This window comes from Crocodylus siamensis, chromosome 3, assembly GCF_052110815.1.
Source record: "Crocodylus siamensis isolate JL-2025a chromosome 3, ASM5211081v1, whole genome shotgun sequence".
NCBI classification, from domain to species: Eukaryota; Metazoa; Chordata; order Crocodylia; family Crocodylidae; genus Crocodylus; species Crocodylus siamensis.
In genome coordinates, this window is record NC_143397.1 from 83,910,592 (window position 1) to 83,933,462 (window position 22,871).

General features: G+C 44.4%; 1 protein-coding gene across 4 annotated transcripts in view; it reads right to left on the reverse strand.

The window, feature by feature from the left end:
- NTRK2 (neurotrophic receptor tyrosine kinase 2) overlaps positions 1-22,871 on the reverse strand; it is a 324,818-nt gene that overhangs the window by 260,482 nt on the left and 41,465 nt on the right. For all 4 annotated transcript variants that reach the window (XR_016441261.1, XM_090038645.1, XM_090038644.1 and 1 more), the window contains exons 4-5: positions 15,793-15,861; positions 8,234-8,391 (exon numbers count right to left, since the gene is read on the reverse strand). Coding sequence is in view for 3 of the 4 variants with exons in the window: in XM_090038645.1 (XP_089894771.1) it covers positions 8,234-8,391; positions 15,793-15,861 (227 nt within the window). In the remaining variant the exon portion in view is untranslated. The remainder of the gene's footprint in view (positions 1-8,233; positions 8,392-15,792; positions 15,862-22,871) is intronic.

Here is a 22,871-nt window from a genome sequence, read left to right on the forward strand (position 1 = left end):
CTAAAGTAAGATGGGCAACCTTTTAATCATGCACAGATAAGAGTGTGCATTCAAGTTTCCTCCTACATGGGCCTATAGATATTAGAGGTGCACCGATATCTTAGTCCAATACCAGAGTGGCACTGATATAAAGAAAATTGATTGCATCAGAAATCAGTCTGATGTGGCCAATAATTTGGCAGATAAATGGCCCATGCATGCACCCAGCCGCAGCACAACACAACATGTAGGCAGCAAAGAGCACAGCCCAGCAGCATAGACACCTGAGCATAGCTGATAAGTCTGGTGTGGTGGAAGGGTGGTGGGAAATAAGGTGGGGGGCAGGTCGAGGCCCTTGCCGTGAGGAAAGGAGTGGGGCGGGTGCAGGTGCTGCCCCGCCAGGGTGCGGCAGGGCATGGGACAGAGCTGCAGCTTATCTGGAGGGCATGGAGGGGGGCAGCTCCTGCCACTGTGTGCACCCTGGGAGGGTATGGGGGGCATCTGCACCCCAGATCTGTGCAGGGAAGGGTGGGCAGCAGCTCCGGGCTAGGGCGGGGGCTGCCCCAGGCTCTTTCCAATGGGGGCTGGGCCAGGCTGCACTCATGGTGGGCAGCAGCAACACCTGCCCTGAGTGCAACCCAGGCCAGCCCCACACTGGGAAGAGTCCAGCGCAGCCCCAGCCCACAGCTGCAGCCCATCCCATGCAAATCTAGGGGGCACACAGTCCCCATGTCTGCCCGGGCAGCAGCAGGAGCCACCCCCCCACACCACCTGGACTAGCCCTCTGTCCCATACCCTGCTGCACCTCAGTGGAGCAGCACCTGCCCCAGCCCTACTCCCTCCCTCACCACAGGGGCCCCCCATCTTCCCCTCCCCATGCCCCTTCCACCACAACAGACATACCAGCTGGACACTGCTATTCAAGCTGCCCATCTGGTATTGGAAATTAGATCAGTATCAGCCAATATGCTTCCTTAAAAACTGGCTATTGGTACCGGCCCAAAAAAATCTCTATTAGTGCACCCCTAATAGATACATCTGTGCATGAAAATAATCAAGGTCTGCATGAGCGTATCACAGTTTGCACACACTAGTTACATACATTATTTCTGAAAGTCTGGTTCTTGTTCTTTCTCCCTTCCTACAATGTACTTCATACACCAATAATTTATAGCAGTCAGCTGACTTATTTTCACTTTTAAAATATTAATAATGAAATAACGTTTTACTTAAGCTCATTTCCATGTGACACCACTTATCTTATCTGCTGAGCTCCAGTGTAAACCCAATGTTGTCTGAACACTCATGGAAATCATATTTCATGAAGAATTTGATTGCAAATAAGAACTAAAACTGAATATAGAGAAAATAAAATCAATTTGCCACCATACAAACCTTATAACCTCTACTACTTGAGCCAAAGTAAAAAAAGGCTGGAGAGCCTATGCAGATTCTGAAATGTAACACAGGCATATTGTTTAAGGCCTTTTTGTAAAAAAACAACTGCTAACCTGTAAAGTTTTACTTTTGTCAGCCTTATCTGTGATTGATAATAAAAGGGATTACTATATCTACTACATCTTTTCTATTATTAAAATAAACATATTATTGTCTCAATTTGGTTTCATTTTTTCTCTAAATTGTATAACATCCCATGCGACCCTTTCTTCCCCTCCCCTTCCCTCCCCTTAACTCTTTTCATAAAACTCTGGTGTCTCCTATTCAGTTGTCTCCCACAGCTTGGAGTAAAGCCAGCTTGAGTGCAATCTATTTGGAACTATCTTAACACTTGCCTATACAAATTATCAGACAAATGCTTCCTGAACAAATCAAGAAACAAGCAAATTGGCTTTTAGATCATAACTGTAAATAGATAGCAGCACCTTTTAAAACCATGACAATTATAATGCAAATTAACAAGAGAAAGCCAGTCCTCTGCTGGAAGATTTAGGGCCTTGTTACCTGATAATGTTAGGAGATTCTGAAGCTCTTAACCCCTGGATTGACTGCACATTAACACCTTTAAGTGGCTTAAAGTGCTCATTAGTCTATTTAAAATTATGCCACTCCAGGGCAGGATTATCTCTAATCCACATAAACTTGTTCCTGATCCATTAAGGTATGGCCACTCCCCACACCTGTTCCACCCATGTTGAAGTCCTCCAGCATCCCAGGATACAGTAGCCCCTCCTGCTCTGTGGGTTCTCACAGCCCCAGCTGCTTCTATTAATGTTATTTTCCATCTGATGGGGTTTTTTCTATCCTATACTGGAGACAGTAGGTGTAATCCTTCTGATGAAAGGTGGAGACTCTCCATGAAGGAAAGAGAGGGAGTGGGGAAAGGGAAAAATAAGACATTGTTCTGCTGCTGGTTTCTCTGCCTCCCAAGAAAACTGGCCTTTTGGTTAATGTCAGATCTCCTTTTGAGCTATGACAGGTCTGGATCTGTTCCAAACAAGTGAGCGTCCTTAGTGCAGGGAAGTAGTCCCAGGCAGCAATCCCCCACCTCTAGGAATCATGTTAAGAGCTGAACACCGTGGCTGGAAACTGATTGCAGTTATCTCCAGGATGGAGAGGTAGGTGAGCACCAGCACTGGGTAGCCCATCTGGTGTGCTGATCACTATAGATTAGGAAGGGTGCTCAAACAGGGCAGGAGCCGGTGTGCAGGGTTCAATGCCATCTGTTTGCAGAGCTGGTGTCTTTTGTATTTAAAAAGCCCTTAAGGTTCAAGAGATCACAACCTTATAGGCATTTGATAGCAGAATCCCTTATAAAAGGTACTGATGTGACCTGGAGGGTCTCAGCAGAAGAAGAAGGCTTGGTGGGGTGTCTGCAGACAGGGTAACCCCAAGGCTCAGGGCTGGCTGAGATCAGGGGAGAGATCCAAGCCCCAATGCCAGGCAGTGTCTCCGTCCTTCCCACCCCTCACCCTCTGCAGTTCCAGGTTTACATGGGAGTCAGGCACTGGGATTTGCCAGGCGCTGGGCATGGAGCAGGTACCTGGACATCTTCAATCAAGGGCCCCTCTGAGCTTGCGGAACCCCCTCTTCCCTCTCGCTTGCTTTGCTGGGATCTGATCCCACAATCCTCCCCCAAGAAAGCACACCACATCCCAGGGCAGATGGATCCTGGGATTTGCTCCCTGAAGGCTCTTGGCAATACAGCTCCGCCATTGGATGTAGAAGTCAGGAGGGCAGTGACTTCCCTGCATAGTCCCCTGCCAAGTCCTTCAGACTCTCTCAAATGGACCCCCACTACCTCCCTCCTCTCCCTCCCCTCCCAACAGTCTAGAGTGCTGCTGCTGCAGGTGAAGCATAGAGAAGTGGGGCTGGAAGGGACCTCCTTGCTTACCAGCTCACCAGCCCTCTAGTGACGTCACAGCTGTGCAGGTAGGGGGCCAGTCAGATAAGGTTTTTAGACTAAAGGTATGACTGCTCCAAACTCCAACTAGCACTAAGTTGATCAACATTTGCGCGTCTTACAGCCTAAGGTGTAATAAGGTCATTACAGTACTAAATGCAAGCTGAAGAAAATGACAAAAATCCTGTATTTAAATGCATTTAAATAGCTCAATTAACTGCCCAACTACCCCCAGTTACAAGTGTCCAATATGCCTAGACATTTATAATATGTGCACCAAATAAATTAGGCTTGAGCTTCTTTTAAAACTCAAGACAAGAAACTTAAGCAAGGGTATAACTCAAATGGCAAGGAAAGAAGAGCACACAGTGATGCAAAATGGCATGGTAAACAACAGAAGTAGAAGGATAATCAAAATCAGACAGATGGACCAAATACCAAATGAACATGTGCCATATAAGATCTCTGATTTACTAGCTTATTGATACAAGGCAGAACACTGCTGAACTAGGAGCAGTAGGAACAAAAACCCTATATGTAGAATTATGGGAGCAATGTAATGAATAAGGCTGAGTCTCCTTTGATAATGACATAAGAAAAGGAAACCTATAGTGTAAGTTTAGTCATAATACCTCAGTGATGAGACTATAAAACAGGATTTTTAACATTTTCATACTGTGGCCCCATTTCTTAAGGGGATAACCATGCACCTGCTGAGTTTACTGAGCTTAGAATCAGGATCTAAAAGAAAGGCGGTCTTTTAAACTATCCTCTGCCTCCTGGATATGGCATAGGACACTTCCCTACCCACTCACAGTTGCACAATTTACCTGTGGGAACCATAGCAATTGCTTAATAGGGAGGGGAAAAGGTACTTTTTCCCTTCTTTTTAGCTGTTTGAATGCAATTCAATAGTTGAAACAAAAAAGAAACAGAAGCAAATCTACATGGCCACCAACTACTCTATGAACCCTCACTAACCCACTGGCTAATTAGGGAAGTAATGCTTTAACACACTAAATAAAAAACTGTACAGAAATAAAACCCATATTTCTGGCCCCATAGGCCAATTGAGTGGCCTGGGGTCAGACTGAATCATGCATAGGGATGAAACATTGGATTGCTTTATGGTTCCAATCCAGCATGCAGGCTGCATGCCAGCCCAATCACACATGCCCAGATCCAGCCACACACTGGTGCAAACTGGCATGCAGAGCCACATTATCCGGGTCACAGGGCTCCCCACAGGTCTAAAAACTCAGCAGCAGGGAAACAGCAATTAGCACTCTCACCTCTCCTCCGTCACCACATTTCTAGATCTTTGTGCTAGGGACAAATGTTACACATAAACTAGTTTAAGTGATCAAAAACTGGTTCAAATATACAACACAAAAGAAGTTCAGGGCACTTAAACCACTTCTAAAGTGGCCGAAATTGGTTTAAGATAAACCTGGAGGGATGCAGTGTTGGACTGAACTGATTTAGGTCACGTCAGTTTATGAAACTTCTGTCCCAGGCTCCCTCCCAGTTCAAGTTAATTCACTGTCCCCCAGTCCTGTGCTGTGCCATCTGCTCCAGCAGAGCAGGGTTGCCCCCATCCCTCTGCCCCCTAGCCAGAGCACTATAACTGTTCCAGCCGGCTGAGAAGGGGATGGTGATGGCGAGCAAATCTGGCTCCAGACCCCAGCTGGGGTCTGCCTGATAGAGGATGGGGTGGAGAGCAGTCCCTCCCAGGCTTTTCCCCTGAGTTCAGGGCAAGCCAGGCCCCAGCCTGGGGCCAACACACTAAGGTGGAGAAGGGCAGAGGTGGGTTTAAACCCCCTCCCCGGCCTGTAGGGACCCTCAGCCAAGGTTTGCCTGGCTGTGGAGAGCAGCCCCTGCCAGGCCTTTACCCGCTCCAAGCTCAAGCAGAGAGGATGGCCAGGCCCCAGCCTGGCCCTGCAAGCTAGCGGGGGGGGAGGGGGGAGACTTAAACCCCCTCCCTACCCCACACCAGACTCTAACCAGGGTCTGCCTGGCCATGGGGAGACAATCCCTCCCAGGCTTTTCCCTGTTCTCTGCTCAAGTCAGGGGGTATGGCCAGACCTTGACCCAGCACCAGCAGGCTGAGGTGGAGTGGGGGGAAGAGGGGATGGGGGGTTCAACATCCCTACAGACCCTGGCTGGGGTCCAGTGAGGGGCAGGGAGGGGTTTAAACCCACCTCTCCACCTCAGTGTGTTGGTTCCAGGTTAAGGCCTGGCCATAGCCACGCTCTCCAGCCAAGTAGGGAGCAAGAAAAAGCAAGACAGGGCCTGCTCCACCCACACAGCAGACCCCGGCTTGGTGTAGTGCAAGCCAGCATGAGGGTTTAAACCCCCATCATAGTCAGCATCATAGTCAGTGAAGAAGTCAAGAGGCTGCTGAAAAAGCTTGCTCAATGCTTTGAGGGGATTATTTAAGACTGGAAAAATAGTTTAATTCTGTATTCCATTTTGCTTTTGCCTTCTCCTTCTACTCCTTTCTCTCCTTTTTCTGTCACTGGCATGGCTCATAAGCATGGAAGAAGTCAGTAGTATAATTTTTGCTCTCAAATCACTAGCCACTCAAGAACATAGTAGAAGTATTGTTGCATATTTCTTATTGTGTGGCCCTCAGAATCTAACTCTCAGTGCTCACAGCATCCCTACTTACTGTAGGTTTCCAGCTACACCTGGCTAACAATTCAGGCTAGGTACAGACATTACACTGATTGGAAACCAATCTATACTCATAACATAACAGAAGTTCTGCACACAGACTGGTTTTAAAATGGCAGAACCCAGACTAAGATTTACTCCTCTACCCAACCAAAGGGCACATGTGTTCTGTCTGTTACCAGTCTAAACTACATTGCTTACATAAAACCATGTAATTTATATTGGTTCTGTCACAGGCTTTTTGAATGTCTATACCTAGTAAAAGGGTATAACTGTATAATTCGTTCCTATTACAGTGGAGAACTGGACAAGAGGACAATGGCATTTTATTACACACAAAGAGATTAATCCAGCATTCCACTAATTTGCACCCAGTTCATCTCTGGTTACATGTTTCAGGCAAAGATCAGAGCACTATGAAGAACAGTAGTGGTCTGCAGTAAGGGTGTGCGAAATGGGCCATATTTGATTCAGATTCAGCCTGAATCAGGGACAGTGATTCAATTGATTGATTCAGATCACTGTCCCAATTTGATTTGGCTGAATCTGAAGATTTGATGCTGATTCAGAGAATCAGTGATTCAGCCACAGACACAACTTTAAATGTTTTTTCTACATACCTTGAGGTACCAGGCGCAGCTCGTGAACGCTGTGATGGTGGGGCGGATGAAGCATGCCACAGGACCTTGGGATGTCTTCTGGTCCACTTCCAGGTCCGCTGCCAAGGACACCGGGGCCCCACCCCCCTGGCTCAGAGATCAGCTGCAGAGGGACCCTGGGTGCCCCTCCAGACACAGGAGGCACCAGTCGCTGCACCTGGAGGGGGGCGCCCCCCCCCACGTGCTCCCCGGTGGACCAGTAGTGATTCTGGTCCACTTCCAGGTTTGCTGCTGAGCATGTTGGGGACCCCCCGCTTCCAATGTGCTCCTGTAGGATACTCCATCTGCCCCATCATCTCAGCATTCATGAGTCACCTGGTACCTTGAGGTATGTAGAAAAAACATTTAAAGCTGTGTCTATATCCGAATCTCTCTGAATTGATTCAGAGGGTTCCAATTTGATTCAGAGAGATTAAAGAGTCTCCTGACTTCATTCACATTTGGAGATTTGGCCACCAAATCGGGCTGAATCTCTGCCAAATCAAATCAATGACCAAAGCTTCACACAGCCCTAGTCTCCAATACAACCAGCAAGGTCAGAGGAGAGGACACTCAGGAGACTTCTAGAGAATGAAGAATAGCAGGAGGGGCTCATTACTATCATATTGTTATCCCAAGCCTAATTTAACCCTTTATTACCATTTTCCCCACCCCAATACCTTCCCTCTACCTTGCCTGTCCTCCTTCTTCCAGGCCTGCTTCAGGGCATCCTGTAATGTCTGCCCAGCAAAGAAAGCCAATTAAAACTTACTATATTCTTGTACATGTCACTAAGTCAAACATGCCTAAAGGCCAGCTCAGCTGCTCTACACCTCTCATTTGCCACAAGTTCTGAGGATAAGGGAAAATCTCTCCTACTAGTAAGAACTGAAAAAATACCAGACAAATATCCACAGATCCCTTGGAAGAAAAATAATTGATCATACAATTGAACCTCCCCAAATTCATATTAACCAGCAGTCCCTGGTATGTTGCCACATACTATAGGCTGAAGTTTTCAGTGTCCATTTTGCATAACCCACACAAAGTGGATTCAGCAGGGTTCCCATCAGTCGGTTAGTAATTGTTCATGCAGAGAACTGAATGCAAAAATGTGTTTGTTTTCTTTTTGAATAGGCACAATTTAAGACTAAAATTTCAAGTGTCATGCAAAGAACACAGCAGTGTTCATTTTTGCAGGGAAATGAAGGTTTTGTTAATGCAGGGAATCTATGAAAGCAAGACAAGCTCTTCATTTTGGAAGCATCCATTTTGTTTGATAAAAATAATGGCATTTTGTAGAATTAGGCTTTTTGTTTTGCTGCATTTTTGAATGGCTATCATATCTTAATTTTTTTCTTAGATAAAACAAAGTTATTCTAACTCAGCTCAAGGTCCCATCATTAATTCACATGATATCAAGATTCACATGCTGTTTTTTAACCTTCCTCTGGAGGTCAAAAGCATTTCATACAGCATACCAAATACCACCCTGACATTTAGTCTACTTTAAAACGATGCTTGTTTTCCTGCCTGGTGGCAACTTAATTGTTTTACTTTAGTTATTAAAGTTTATTACCGCAGTTTGGGATCTGCATTTCCATCAGGGCTATCCTCTTGTTGTTGTCATTTATGCAATAAAAATCCTGAGTTTCTGCATTAGAAAACTTGGTCTCTTGAAATATCTTGATCCACATAATGTCACAGGAACACTTGAATGGATTGTCCACTAGGATCCTATAGCAAAAGATAAACCAAATAGTTTCTTAAAAATTCAACTGATGTGATGTGCACAGAAACACTATTTTTTATGACATGATCAGGTTAAAAATTAAATATTTTGCATAATAAAGTTACAGGAATAAAGCCTCAGCCTCCACCTTGTACAAAGAGGTGTGGTTCCTGATATGGTCAATGGCACTGTATCCATTTTCACCAATTTAGAATCTGGCCATTGTTCTCTATTACAGATCTGAGATACCAAATATAAAGCCAAAATTTGAACTCAATTTGGCCAGTGTCAAAACTGGAGCAGCTGTAGGATCAGCTTCATCACAGATCACAGAGTAGTTAAAGAGAGATCAGAGTCTAGTTTGTAGCTATCTAATTCACCAATTTATAAAGCACACTACGGAAAAGATTAATTGCTGTAGGTGGTGCACTTTTTATGAACCTAAGCAATTCTATATTATGGGCAAACTCTAATGGTCCTACTTATAAACAAGAATTATATGTGCCTGTAAAAAGAAAACACCCATAGTCAGTCTGGCAGATAACACCATGAAAAATTCTAACAGCTATTCGCTAGAAATGTTAAGCAAACAATGGAGATACATACACTGAACTTTTATTACTATGGAGCTGTAGAAAGAGCATGATAAAAATATACATCAAACCTTAGTAAATCTAAGTAATTTATAATTTAAATAATCGTGAAAACAACCACGCATAATATGAGAAACCCCAAGTGAAGCAGAACAAGAAATTCTGGGCATGTAGCTCAGAAATGGTCCAGTAGCTCACCTTTTCTACTAAAAGAAATGGAGGGTCCAACAGAGAAGTTTCTCCACTTTTCTTTACAAATCCTCAAGACATTCCATTAGAAAAAATATTAATGAAATTTCACAAATAACCATAAGCTACAGAAACCATATTAAAGCACATGCAAAATCTGGTGCCTTAAGAATTAAAACCTCATTCTAGTTTTTAGGCAGCAATTTAAACTGCCATACTTGTAGAATAATCAAGGTAAAGCCATGAGTCACTTTCTCAGAAATGCAACCTGTTTCTTTTAACCACACACACACTTATTTCAGAGTACAAAGCTGCAGGAACTATTTCTGCAACTCATCCTGTGAATTCATACTCCAGCAAATTATCTCATTGGTTTCAATGCCACCACTAGTGTAAAAATAAAAATTACTCATGCAAGTGAGGATTTACAAGACTGTCAAAGATATAAAGATACCCAGGGGCAATGTGTAAGGGGTGCATGTGGGTATACATGCAGCCCGTGTGTGGCGGTGCACCCCTTGCGAAAAGGAGCCACCACCACTGGTGGTGGCACCTGCAGGCGGTCACCACTTGCTACCCCGCTGCCAACACCAGTGGCATCTGCAGGAAGCCCATGATTGCCCCTGGCCACTGCCAGCAGCGCTTACAGGTGGTTGCTGACCCCTGGTCGGCACTTGCCACCCCCTCCCCACCACTGACAGTGCTGGCAGCATCTGCAGGACCTCTCTGCTCACTGCTGCTGAGCTCCCCACACTGCCACACTCCTGCTGCCACAGACACAGCCATGTCCCCCCAGCTGCCGGGGGCACATGCCATTCATGAAGATACCAAGAACTGCCCCTTCATCTTCTCAATAGTGAGTTCTAAGCTCTGACTTTTTTTACACTAAATTCATCCAAAGCTTCTATAAAAAAAAATCTTTTCTTTTGGTAAACAGCCAAGTAGCCCTTTTCTTCCGTTGCTTAAAACATGATTAACAACTCCTCCTGGGGACATTCTGTGAGAAGTGGGGAGGAGGGTAGCACAGAAGCATGATGGTCCCTTAATGCACTTACATGAAAGAGAGAATCTGATTCAGCAAGAGGCAAGTACACATTTTTAATCTCATTTGCTGTTATTTTGCAGTTGTAGCTACAACTTTGTTCTAAAAGCTGAAGCCTTTCAAAGCAGCATCTTGTTCTTTTCCTGTCCAATGTCTGAGGAATATCTTCTACCTCATTTTGGCCCAGGGTTGCCAACCCAAGAAATTTGTTTTAATGACAATCTGCAAACTTTTTACTGACAACCAAACTTTTTTGCTGATTTTTTTTTTACTGACAAATGCTTTACATAATGTAAATATAACCCTTCTGTCAGATGTGGATGACATTGACAAAGGCAAGGTTCATATCAGGGGTTTAGTAACAACTGCAGTAATAAAGTTTGGTTGTCAGTAAAAAAATATATCTATTGAGTTGAGAACTTTACTTCAGTCACTGTTCTAATGGGCAGTTGGTTGAACCAGGGCATGTTTGTTTTCAAAGGCTTTCGAAGCCAGAAAGCCACTGAACTGTACAGCCAGGGCCTAGGTGATCTGGAAAATGTAGGGCAGTGGGAAAGGCTATACAAATATATTGATGGTACCAAATGCGAATTCTCAGGCTTCTGGTACCCATTCACAAAGTCAGAATTTGAACTGAAACATTCAGCAATCTTCACTAGACAAACAGTTGTTGAAAGGGGATTGTCAAGGCAACAAGCCAAAATTGGCTATCTTCCCTTTCATCCTGTTCTGTTTCCAGAGTCCATATAGCTTTTGGAGAACGTGTTTTGCAATGCACACTGTCCAAAGATTTTCTTCTTAAAAGCAGAGACAGCACCAGCACTACCATCTTCCACTGATATTTCAATGTGGGCAGCATATGTAGCTTGATGCTCAGTAGAGGTACACCAATACATCGGTCTGATATTGGATTGGTACTGATATAAAGAAAACTGGCTGTATTGGATATCGGCCTGATGGGGGCCGACAATTTATCTGATAAATGCCCATGCTGCGCACAGCCGCTGCACAACACTCAGGTAGTAAGAAGCACAAACAGCAGCATGGAGAGATGCCTCTATCTGGTAGATCCGGTGGGATTGAAGGGGGGGGATATCAAAGCCCCCCATGGTGAGGGAGGGGGCAGGGTGCCCAGGCGGAGCAGGGGGAGCAGAGCCACGGCTTGTGGGGGGGGCAGCTCCCTTCGCTGCTTGCACCTCAGGAGGGCACAGGAGGGATGCCCCCCGGATGTGCACAAGACAGGGCAGGCTGCAGCCAGGGCTCCGCGAGGCTCTTCTCAGTGGGGGCTGGGCTTGGAGTGGACTCTGGTGGTGCTGGGAGGATGTTGCATCCACCCCAAATTTCATCACTTCTCCATTCCTAGCACCACCCCTGCCAGCCACCCAGGTATGCCCCTGTTCAATGCCTCATTTTCACCTATGCACCGGGAAGAACCGGGGCTGTACCAGGTGGCTAGCAGCACTGGGAGTAGAGTGATAGTGAAATCTGGAGTGGACGCAGCATCCTCCCAGAGCTGCCGGCACCCACTCTGAACCCAGCCCCTGCTGAGAAGAGACCCATGCAACCCTAGCTGCAGCCCACCCCGCCCCACCTGACACAGATCTGGGGGGCACATGTCCCCCCCTCCCAGGGTGCAGGCAGTAGCAGGAGCTGCCTCCCCCCCATGAGCCATGGTTCCAGCCCCCCCCCCACCTGGGCAGCGCCTGCCCCTGACCCCTCCCTCAGCATGGAGAGCATTGATCTGCTCCCCCACACCCCTTCCCTTGCCCCTCCCCTTCCACCACTTACCAGCTGGCGGCAGCTGTATCAGAAATCAGATCGGTATCTTCTAATATGCTTTCTCAAATATCGGGAATCAGTATCAGCCCCAAAAATCTCTATTGGTGCACCCCTAGTGCTCAGGAATGACCCTCTAACTTGTCAGCATCAGGATAGAATGCAACTTCTTTCCCCTGTTGTATACACACACACACACACACACACACATTGAAAACCATTTTTTTTTGTTCCCTGTTTCTTAATCCACCACCACTTTTGTTAGTTTAAGATCATGGCAACAAGAAGGGGCCATATGGGGTCTTATATCTCTGACCTGCAGGGTTCTCTCTGGTATCTATAATTCCTAACATGCCTTGTTGGAATAAAGAGGGATAAAAACAGAGAAGAAAATCAGAAGTGGAGCAAAAAAATAGCAAAGTAAATAGTTGCATCGCCAGAAGCTAATGAGACCTGGAGCATGCACCTGCATAAATACAGTTATCAACAGCACCATGATTAATATTCATTCCTCTGACCTCTATCCTTTCTTTACTTCCCATTTACCTGCTACCACACATTCTGTGCCCTTTAGTACCTCCCACCTCTATTCCCCCAATTCTTCAACTATTTCTAACCTCCCCAAAGCCTGTTATCTACCTATTTACTCAGCCATCATCACTGTACTATGCCAAACATATAGCAATTTATCTTCACAGTTCCTATTTTACTCAACTCTGCCTTACCAGTGCACCTGGTACCATGCTGCTGAATGCCCATGGCACAAGTCCCACGATTATAATACAAATGTGTTCTCTCCTACCTCATGTCAGCTAGATATTTTGCCAATAAGCACTGTTTCCCTACTCCTGATAAACTTAATTGCCACACTTCCTATCACTTATTCACAATCTTTGATTCCCATTGTCCCCACCCTAAGCTGCCCTCCTTCTCTACACAGGATCTCAACAACTTCAAAGACAGAGACAAAGGTATCAGTTTTTCCTATGGTCTTACTCAACAGATGTGTAGGGTTGTATTACCTTCTGCTCCCTCAAATCCTTTCAAGACTGTCACTCCTGTAAGAAACTGGCCACCTGTTACAGAGAGTGCAGAGACTGTCAGTATAGCTGATGAGTAAATTTTAGTTACTCCCTGTATGTAACAGGTAGAGAAAGGTAGCTCACCATGTTAGTCTGAAGTCAAGCAGAAGGCAGAGCAGGGTGGCACCTTTCAGACTAATGGGTTCAGAAAGACATGAGATTATGTAGGTAACCACTTACTTCATCAGCTAACGGTTGCCTAGAAAAGCTTATGCCTCTCTGAATGAGTTGGACTGTGAGGAGCCATTCTTCACTGCCTTCTGTTTGAATACAATGGAGTGATTCCAGTTAGTCATGGGCAAACTTACTGCAGGTGGGAGAAGAGACTATGTTAGGGGAGACTGAGTTATAAAAAAAAATGCACAGGTATCCAACAAAATGGACATATTTGGCAGCCAATTTATCTTTTCATCTGAATACCCAGCAATTGTCAATTTATAAAGGGAAATTTCAGTGAGAGCTGTAAAGAAAATGACTATGCCACCTTAATCATCAACAAAACATGTCGGAGAGGCATAATTGTAGTGCATAGGGGTTTGTGTGTTGAAATGGGAATGTGTACTAAAAGACGTTCAGGATTTCAACATATACTTCCTGGCTTGTACTTCTGCCTTGTCCATTTATTTCTCCAGAGTCCAAATCCTGCAGAGCTTTAAAATACAAGTCCTGAAGTATGAAGTTCAAAGCCTTAGTTAAGTCTCCTTCCTTCTATTATACCTTTCAACAAAAAAAATACAGTAACACAGACCCTAAAAAGTTATGACAGAAGCCAATGTGAGAATCTAGTTGTTTAGAGCTTTATACAGTAACCATATCTCCCAGGTTTGCTATTATGTGTTCTACTGACTCACTTTCTCATTTTTGGCTAAATATTTAGTCTTTTCTGCTTAGGTTAACCAAACTAGGGGTGGCCAACCTGTGGCACAGAAAACAGAGTGGCAGACTGGGTAGAGAGCAGAAAATAAAGCAGCCAATTGGGCAAGGGGAAATGGCTCAAACCAATTTTATATTTAGGGGAATATATTTTTCAGCAGCCGACAAGTAGGGGTATGTAAAGTGAGCCCTATTCAATTCGGATTCAGATTCGGCCCAAATCAGGGACAGTGATTTGATTTGTTGATTTGGATCACTGTCCCTGATTCAATTTGGCTGAATCTGAATCTGAAGATTTGATGCTGATTCAGAGAATCAGTGACTCAGACATAGGCACAGCTTTAAAAGTACCAGCACAGCTTGTGAACACTGTGATGCTGGGGTGCATGGAGAGCTCCACAGGAGTTGTGGGTGGGGGGGGCCTCCACGTGCTTGGTGGCAAACTAAAAAGGGGACCAGAAGTACTTCCAATCCACTTTCAGGTGTGTCAGGGAGCACAATGGGGGCCCTACCTGCACCTCCCTGGCTTGGGAGATCAGCTGCAGGGGGGTGCCGGGTACCCCCCCCCCAGACCCAGGAGGCACCAGTCGCTGTGCGGGGGGGCATGGTGGTGCCCCCACCATGCTCCCTGGTGGACCCAGAAGTGGACTGGAAGTGCTTCTGGTCCACTTCCAGGTTGGCTGCTGAGCACGCTGGGGAGCCCCCTTGCTTCTGTGGGACACTCCACGCGCCCCAGCATCACAGCACTTACAAGTCCCTGCTACCTTGAAGTATGTAGAAAAAACATTTAAAGCTGTCTCTAAGTCTGAATCTCTGAATCTTTCCAAATCTCTCCGAATCGATTTGGAGGGTTCCAATTTGATTCGGAGAGATTAAAGGGTCCTCTGATTTGATCTGGATTCCAAAATTCAGCCACTGAATCAGTCCGAATCACCACTGAATTGAACCAGGGACCAAAGCTTCACACAACCCTAACAACAAGCACAACCGTGAAGCCAAGACATGTAAGGAAATGATAAAAGTACTCATTTGAAATATGCTTAAGTGGTTGATGGTTCACTGACACAGGGTATTTCAAAATTCTACATTCACAGGGTTCAGCAACCTTCTGGAGTGGCAGGCCAGGTGCTTGCAACCTGGCCACCACTATAGGATGCCAATCACCACTTCTGCCCACAGTCCTCTGCTGCTCCAATCCCCTACCTGCTCTATGCCCCTCTCCACTTATTCGGTGCTACCAAAACTATGGTGAACATCAAAAGGGAACAGCAAATTTGGAAGCAAGGGCATAGAGCAGGAGGTTTTAAGTCGCCACTTTAACATGGCCCCTTTAAATCACCAATTTAACACATCCACTTTAAATAGGTACCTCTCCCCAGTTTGCTGAATCAGACCTTCACAAGCTAGATACAAGCTCTCCATGGGCTGGACCCTGCCCACAGGCTGTAGATTGCCAACCCCTCTTAAACAGAAAAGTCTACAGCTCAGTGGAATAATCTCATGACAAAACAAGCTGACAGGAAAAGGCATGTTTAAATCACATATTAATTTGTATTGCTGAGACGAGAGAACAATATGATTGTGTGTTTGCCAAGTATTGTATTAAATAAATACCCTTGTTAAAATAATGCAGTTATACAAAAAGAATCTCATATCTTCTAAAAAACCTCAGATGAAAATCTGGCCTCTTTAAAATCAGTGGCAAAACTCCTACTAACTTCAGGAGGTCAGGACTTCATCCCTGTGTTTGGACAGACCCTTACAGACTTCAATAAACTGAGCCCCCAGTGCCCTCAGACTGTTTCCATTCTAACTCACAAATACATTTCACTTAAAAGGATCAGTACTTACAAATCAGACAAACTCAGATGGCGAAAAGGCTTCTTAGATAAACTTGAAAGCTTGTTTCTGGATAAATTACTGTGAGGAAAGAGGTGAAAAAAACAGTTTTAATTGACAATTAATTAGCAAAGCTGGTAGTCTCACCCCCTCCCGCATCCACTGACTTTATTTGGAGATGGACTGGGCCTCATAGTCTCTTGCCAGTTTGACACCGTTTTGAGGATGCTAATCTAGCACATGCCTTGTGTTAAGGGCTGATTTCATATTCAGATTCAACACTGGTAAAAATGTTCACTTCTAGCACTTTTGGCCATACAGAAAAATATAGTGACTTTAATTATTTTGAAAAGAACCCATGCAAAGTCCAGTTGTTAATTACAGGCCCAATTTATCCTTAAACAAAAGGGGAGCCTCCCATGCTTTCTTTGATTCTGCAATAAACTCCATGCTCACCTAAACTCTGTCCACATGCTAGCACACATCCTCATCATAAGCCTTTCAGTTATTTTTATTAAACTATATGTGCAATATGCATGCACATGAAAGATCAAAAGCAAAACTGCAAAATGCTTAAAGTACAGGTTTTTTACATCAATTAAGCATTTGGTGCTTCCAATTATAAGTAACTGGAAAGTCTCCCAGTACTTGGAACACCAAAACAGTCATCTTAAATCAGAAAACCTCCCTTTCCCAACCAAGGGAAACAAGCTAGCTCTATATTCTCCTCTCCCTCCCCCCAAAAATGAGGTACACATATTAACAGCACATAGAGATCAGTAAGATGTAAAAATGCCAGCAGCCCAGTACAAATCAGAAGCATTAGCCAAAGAACCATAGTAGGTTTTTTGTGGATTTATGGAGGTGCCATAGGGGTCCATACTTAAGAAGGATATACTGAAATTTTCACTTAAATCAAGGATTAAACGGTCTATTAAGCAAAAAGTGTATAGTGTCTCCTCCTAAAACTCTAGTGCTTGATCTTTGAATACAGAAGACTCTCTGAGAAAATTACAAATTAGAACATTTTTAAAAAATTAGATCTTATAAACAATTTTTAGCCTACACTTGCTGGTTCCCTCTAATAAAGAAATTCCTGAAATTAGACTATTAAACACTTAATCACAGGGCAATTATACACATGATTGAAAGGAGTAGGGGGCACTTTAATTAGAACAGCTCATATTTCCACATCCCCACACTGAAAAATGGTGGCAGGGGTGCTTTAAATTAAAGCTCAAACTTAAAGGGCCCCCACCAACATTTTTCAGTGTGGGTATGTTAATACATGAGATGCTGGAATCTGCTGGAGCATGGTAACTACAACACTCCAGCAGACTTGATTAATCAAGTCTGCTCTTCATGCACTGTAATCACAGCGCCTCAGAGCAGCCTCACTGCACATGTATAGGCACCCTTAGAGACTATTCCAAATATAATATACAAGCTATTGTAAAATGGTTAGCTCAGCCTAACTGCAACTCTCTACCCCCCGTATAGATCCGTGTTGCATTAGCATCTTTCATCTGGTCAAGGTCAACCTTAAGATATTTTTTGGCCAAAGTGATTTTGCCCATATTAACAAAGTTTAAAAGGTAGAGGTGTACTAATACATCAGTCCCATATTGTAACCAGCACCAATAGAAGGAAAATTGATGTTATCGGCAATGACATTATTGGCTTTTTTTGGCTGATGTCACCAATAATGTTGCTGATAAATGTCCCATGTATGTGCGCAGCTGCAGCACAGCATGCAGGTGACCAGGAATGCAGAGTCCGACTGATAAATCTGTTGTAGGTGAAGGGGCGGGGAGAGGGAAATGGCATGGGGGTGCAGATCAAGGCCCCTGCAGTGAGGGAGGGAGTGGAGCTGGCACTGGGGCAGGCACTGCACAGCCGAGGTGGGGCAGGGCAAAGGATGGAGCCACAGCTTGTCTAGGGAATGCAGGGAGGGGGGTTGGCTCCTGCCATTGCACCACCCTGGGAGGGCATGGGCGGGGCGTGTGCCCCCCCCAGACCTGTCAGACCTGTGTGCAGGGCAAAGGCAGGCTGCCACTGTAGGCTGGGGCTGCACTGAACTCTTCGTGATGGAGGGGACTGGGCCAGGCTGCACTTGGGGCAGGACGCACTGGAAAGGGAGCTATGGGAGGGGGGAGAATAGAACCACCCCAAAATTTGCAATAGTCCCCCTCCCAGTGCTGCTGCCGCCCACCCTGTGCACAGCTCTGGCCCAGCCCCCAGCTGGGAAGAGCCTGGTGCCAACCCCAGCCCCATCCCACCCCCGCCCTGCATGCAAATCTGAAGGCCCCCCATACCCTCCTGAGGTGTGTGTAGCAACAGAAGCTGCCCCCCTCCATTCATCCCCCAAATGAGTCACAGCTCCATCCTACTCCCTACTCCGGCTGGGCAGCACCTGCCCCTGCCTTAGCGCTGCTCCCTCTCTCACTGTGAGGGCCTCAATCTGTCCCCCCCCACACACACACACACGTGTCCCTTCCCCCACAACAGACTTACCAGCCAGACACTGCTCTCCAACCTGCTGGGCCACATATTAGCAGCTGGATCATTTTTGGCTGATATGGCTCATTGAAAAAAATCGGCCATTGGTATCAGCCCAAAAAATCTCAATTGGTGCACCCGTATTAAAAGGCATCATTTGCATCTAGGGAAGATGCTATGGTTAGCTAATCCTGACCTTTTCTTTAATGTAGATAAACTTTGTATTGGGAGGTTGACAGTCATAGGTAAATACACAAAAGTAATTAGGCTTCTAACTCCAACAGTTGGGCAGTAGTGAGATCCTCAAAAATCCCACTCAGCTGCCACCTAACTTTCTAGGAACCTATTTTTCTACTAGTGAAGACATATACAATTACCTGTGTCCTGACACTGGAAAGCTAGTCCCACTTACATAATCAGCAACACCCACGTAAACTGAATACAAAATGTTTCCTTGCTGAACTAAACACATTGTACAGGTGTAAATGTGTCAATGAAATATTTGACCCATTGATTCAAGGGAGACTACCTCAAGCATAAAAAATAGATTACCTTTATGGAACACCATTTGAAAAATCAAAAGCCACTACTTGGGCCTGACTCTCTGCCAGCTTACACTGAATTCATATAAAGTGTTCTGGATTTATATCAGTGCAAGCTAAATCAGAATCTGGCTTACTATATTAAAAACCAATAACAAAAATCCAGGACTATTCTGGGTTATGGCCTGACATATTTAGTGCCTCGTGACTTTATTCTTTCCTTCTATGTAGTTGAAAGCCTACAGATTTCTCAAAATAACACGTAATTCAATTGAAATGATTAAGCCCTATGTTATAAATTTATTTTCTTGGGCTATATTTTGTCAGTAAATTTATTGTTATAAACTGAGCACTTTATACTGATTACTTAAAGCTTGGCTTCAGCCCCTTTAATATACTTAACAGGCCATGTAAAGACATTCAGTTTCTCCTGGGAGAACTGTAGATTTCCCAGGAGAATCCAAAATTGTACAGATGTTCAGGATTTTTCTCCCAGAACAAAAATGGCCACTCTGGCAGAAAAATAACCTGGAAACAAACAAACTTAAATTGCTCCCAGGAGAGCTTCTTTTGGAAAAGTAAATATCTGCATACTTTCCTTTCTGAAATGAGCTGCAGCACAGTTCTCCAGCATCCCAGAGTGCTTTGCTCCCAGATTCCCTCCCCATCTCCAAGAAAAAGTGTGTAGCTTGGGCAGAACTCTAGTGTTCCAGCCAAACAGGGAGCAGAACAAGCCCCCCTTCATAATTCCTATATTGTGCTACGCAGGCTGAACAGTCTGGGTCACCAATCAGCTGCCCTGTGCACTGTTACCATTCTGTCTCTGAGCAGACTGAGGGAGTCTGCAGAGCATGCTGAGATGTGTGTACATTGACTCCCTAGCTGTGTAGCATCAGCACTGTGAGCCTTCTGCTCCTCAAGGGCTTAGCATTCAAATGTCTATTCAGGTGTCTCCAGGCAAGTTTTTCTACCAGGAAAACAAACCCAGGAGAAGTTTACTGAGCATACACAAAACAGGGTTACTAAATGGTTGGCACGAACCATGCTAGTCTTTGTGAAAGGGTAGTTTGAAGGGAGTTCCTCAGTTCAATTACATGACAATACATATTGTAGCTGGCAGTCCCAACAATAACTATGCACATACACATAACTGATAACAGAGCAAAAGTTGCAAGTCTTCAGCTATACTTAAAGGTATAAGTACACTGCAGTCAAAAGTATGACTGTATTTTTGTACACACATCTAAGCTATCTTTAACCAAGCTAGTTTGGGTACGGTTAGTAGTGTGCCTGCAGTAGCTTGGAGCTTAACACAGGCTACTAAACCACTCACGCAGCTGGCTAAATATTCAAGCAATTAGCACAAGCCAACCTCTGTGTTGCTCTGTAACAACTAAATTATTAGCAATAAACAAGGTGGCGTTTTAAAGTTATCTCAGATGTGTCGACAAGGTGCAGCTAAAGCATTTCCATAGTGCAGACATAGTCAATTTTATTCTAGGGTTACCATATATCTGGGTTTTCCTAGACATGTCCTCTTTTTTGGACCCCTGTGCTGAGTCTGGGCAGGTATTTAAAATAAGAGCAAATTTCCAGGTTTTCTGCTCTCCTGGGCTGGCTGCTTGGGGCTGGGAGCAGCAGGCAAGGTGATTGGCTGTTGGGGGTCACATACACCCCACGTGGGCTCCAGCAAGCCAGGGAGAGAGAGTGAGTGTGTGTGTGAGATTGGGTGTGCATGCAATGCAGGAGCTGCTTGGGCTGGGGGCGGGCAAGGGTCTGCAGGTCAGGAGTGAGGGGCACCAATAGGGTTGGCGGGGGGGGAAGGGCTGCATGTAGGGAGTGAGGGACACCAGCAGGGCTGGGAGGGGGGCAGGGGGCTGCTGATCAGGAGTGAAAGGCATGGAGGAGGGGGTGGGTGAATGTGGGTTGGGTGTCCAGGGCACTGGCAGTGCCAGGGGGCATTGAGTCAGGAGTGAGGGGCACCAGCAATGGGTTGGCGGGGAGGTGCCTTGCCAGTGAGGGACAACAGAAGGCGCAGGGGCATGGCACTGGTATGTCACTACCCCCTCCCCTCACCATCATAAACCCTAACCTTGCCCTCCCCCCCAGTGACTCGTATCCTTTTTTTTTTGGACCTGGAAATATGGTAACCCTATGCTATGCTTGACAGAATTCTGGGGGGAAGAAAGGAGTCAAAACCATTGTTAAACTCAGTTCATGGCCTCTACTTCTGATGCTTTTCTTGTTTTTTCAAAGAAATGCCCATTGCGCATTTACACTGTTAAAAAGAAAAATCAAAGGAATTATCCAATGCATGTTTCTAAACATGTGTTTACTAATCCAGACACAGCCACAACATTTTCCTGAGTGTAGATAGAAATTACCACTGTTAACCTTAATTTAGCTGGTCTAGATTAATGCTAAACTGGGACCTGAGGCCAATCTAAGGCAGATACATCAAGATAAAAAGTGACAGCCTGGAAGTATACCGGGGAAAATACTGTAGTTAGGACAGGCTTGCTAATGCTAACAATGCATGGCTGTTCTTGGCCTCTTCTTCTAGCATACACAAGCCAACAGTGCCATACTAATGAACACACTATCCTACCTAGATATATTGCATATAATGTACGCAATCATGTGCCTCCCTGGTACATAATATTAGATATGTGTATGTTTAATATTTTAGGAAATACATACTGCTTGAGGGCTTTCTTCCTGTAGTCAGAAGGTATTAATACAATTCATTGGAAGTATATTAAACACAACTATTAAAATTACTTTTAGCTGTTACTCGGCTTACAAATTATAGCACTGATAAAATAGTACTGTTTAATAGTGCATTTAATGTGACTTTTGAGTAATTTGAATCAAGGTCAATGAGATACCAGAATTAAACCAGCAAGGCTATTAATTACATTTAAGTGATATCTATTAAAGCATTTCATATTCTGTTGTTTATATTATTGCTGAATCATAATCATTGTACATCAGCTGTAGAAAGCCATTTGGGCTGCAGAGATTTGGCCCAGAAAAGAAGTCTATGCCTAAAGGGTTTAAACAAATGTGTGTTAATAGGTTCTTCAGAATATGATATTATTATAAGATTTATATTATAAGAATGCAGTGTTTATTATTTAATGAAGCTTTTCAATTGCATTAAAAGACTTTTCAAGTGAGAGGATTAAAGCTATAATAGTGTCATTAGGAAAATTAAAGTTCTTACAATTACATGAATCTTCTAAACATGTTTGGAGTTTATGCACAAAATAGCTAGGAAAATATTGCTTTTAAATTAAACAAAATCAACCAAGTAATTTTTCTAAGATTTTTGCTGATATGGTTACACTGACCAATTTCAGCTTTTAATAAATCATAACAAAGTCATCCAAATTATAGCTAAGGTTAAACCCTTCTACCAGTAAAAACAAGTATTTTGCTCCTGGGAGCTTCAGAAAGCATAAAAAAAGTGAACAAAACATGTTCAGGCATAATAAATCCAGAGGTCTGGGCCAACATCTCCATGATAACTGTTTTGTAACTTGTAAATGCAGCAAATTTTGCTACCTAACATTTTTGATCTTGCCTTGAATTATCCTATGCCTAGTAAAAATTACACATCCTTCTTCTTTTAATCATAGGGATGGAAAGAACCCCAAGAAATTGCCTAGTGCAGACCCCTACTCTGAGATCAAATCTACCTAAAACAACTGTTAGAGCTGGTTCTCTTAAATCTTGTTCTTAAAACCTCAAACAAAAGGGATTTCACAATCTCTGAGCCATGGAATAAATAGGGCAGGATCAATGGGGAAACCTACTCAGGCGCTAACTTTGTGGGGGAAGAAGGAGGACATCTCATCCTACCCTAGTGCTGGAGAACAGTTAATTACCCTTTCTATAATATGATTTCCCTGTTTGAAGGTTTCTTCCCTTCACTCTCCTCCAACTTAAGTCTTCTTATTCCCTGAATATACTAAAACAGTTCCTTCAACCTTCCCTAACAGGTCATGGTCTTGTACAAATCTTATCATTCTTGATGCTCTCCAGATT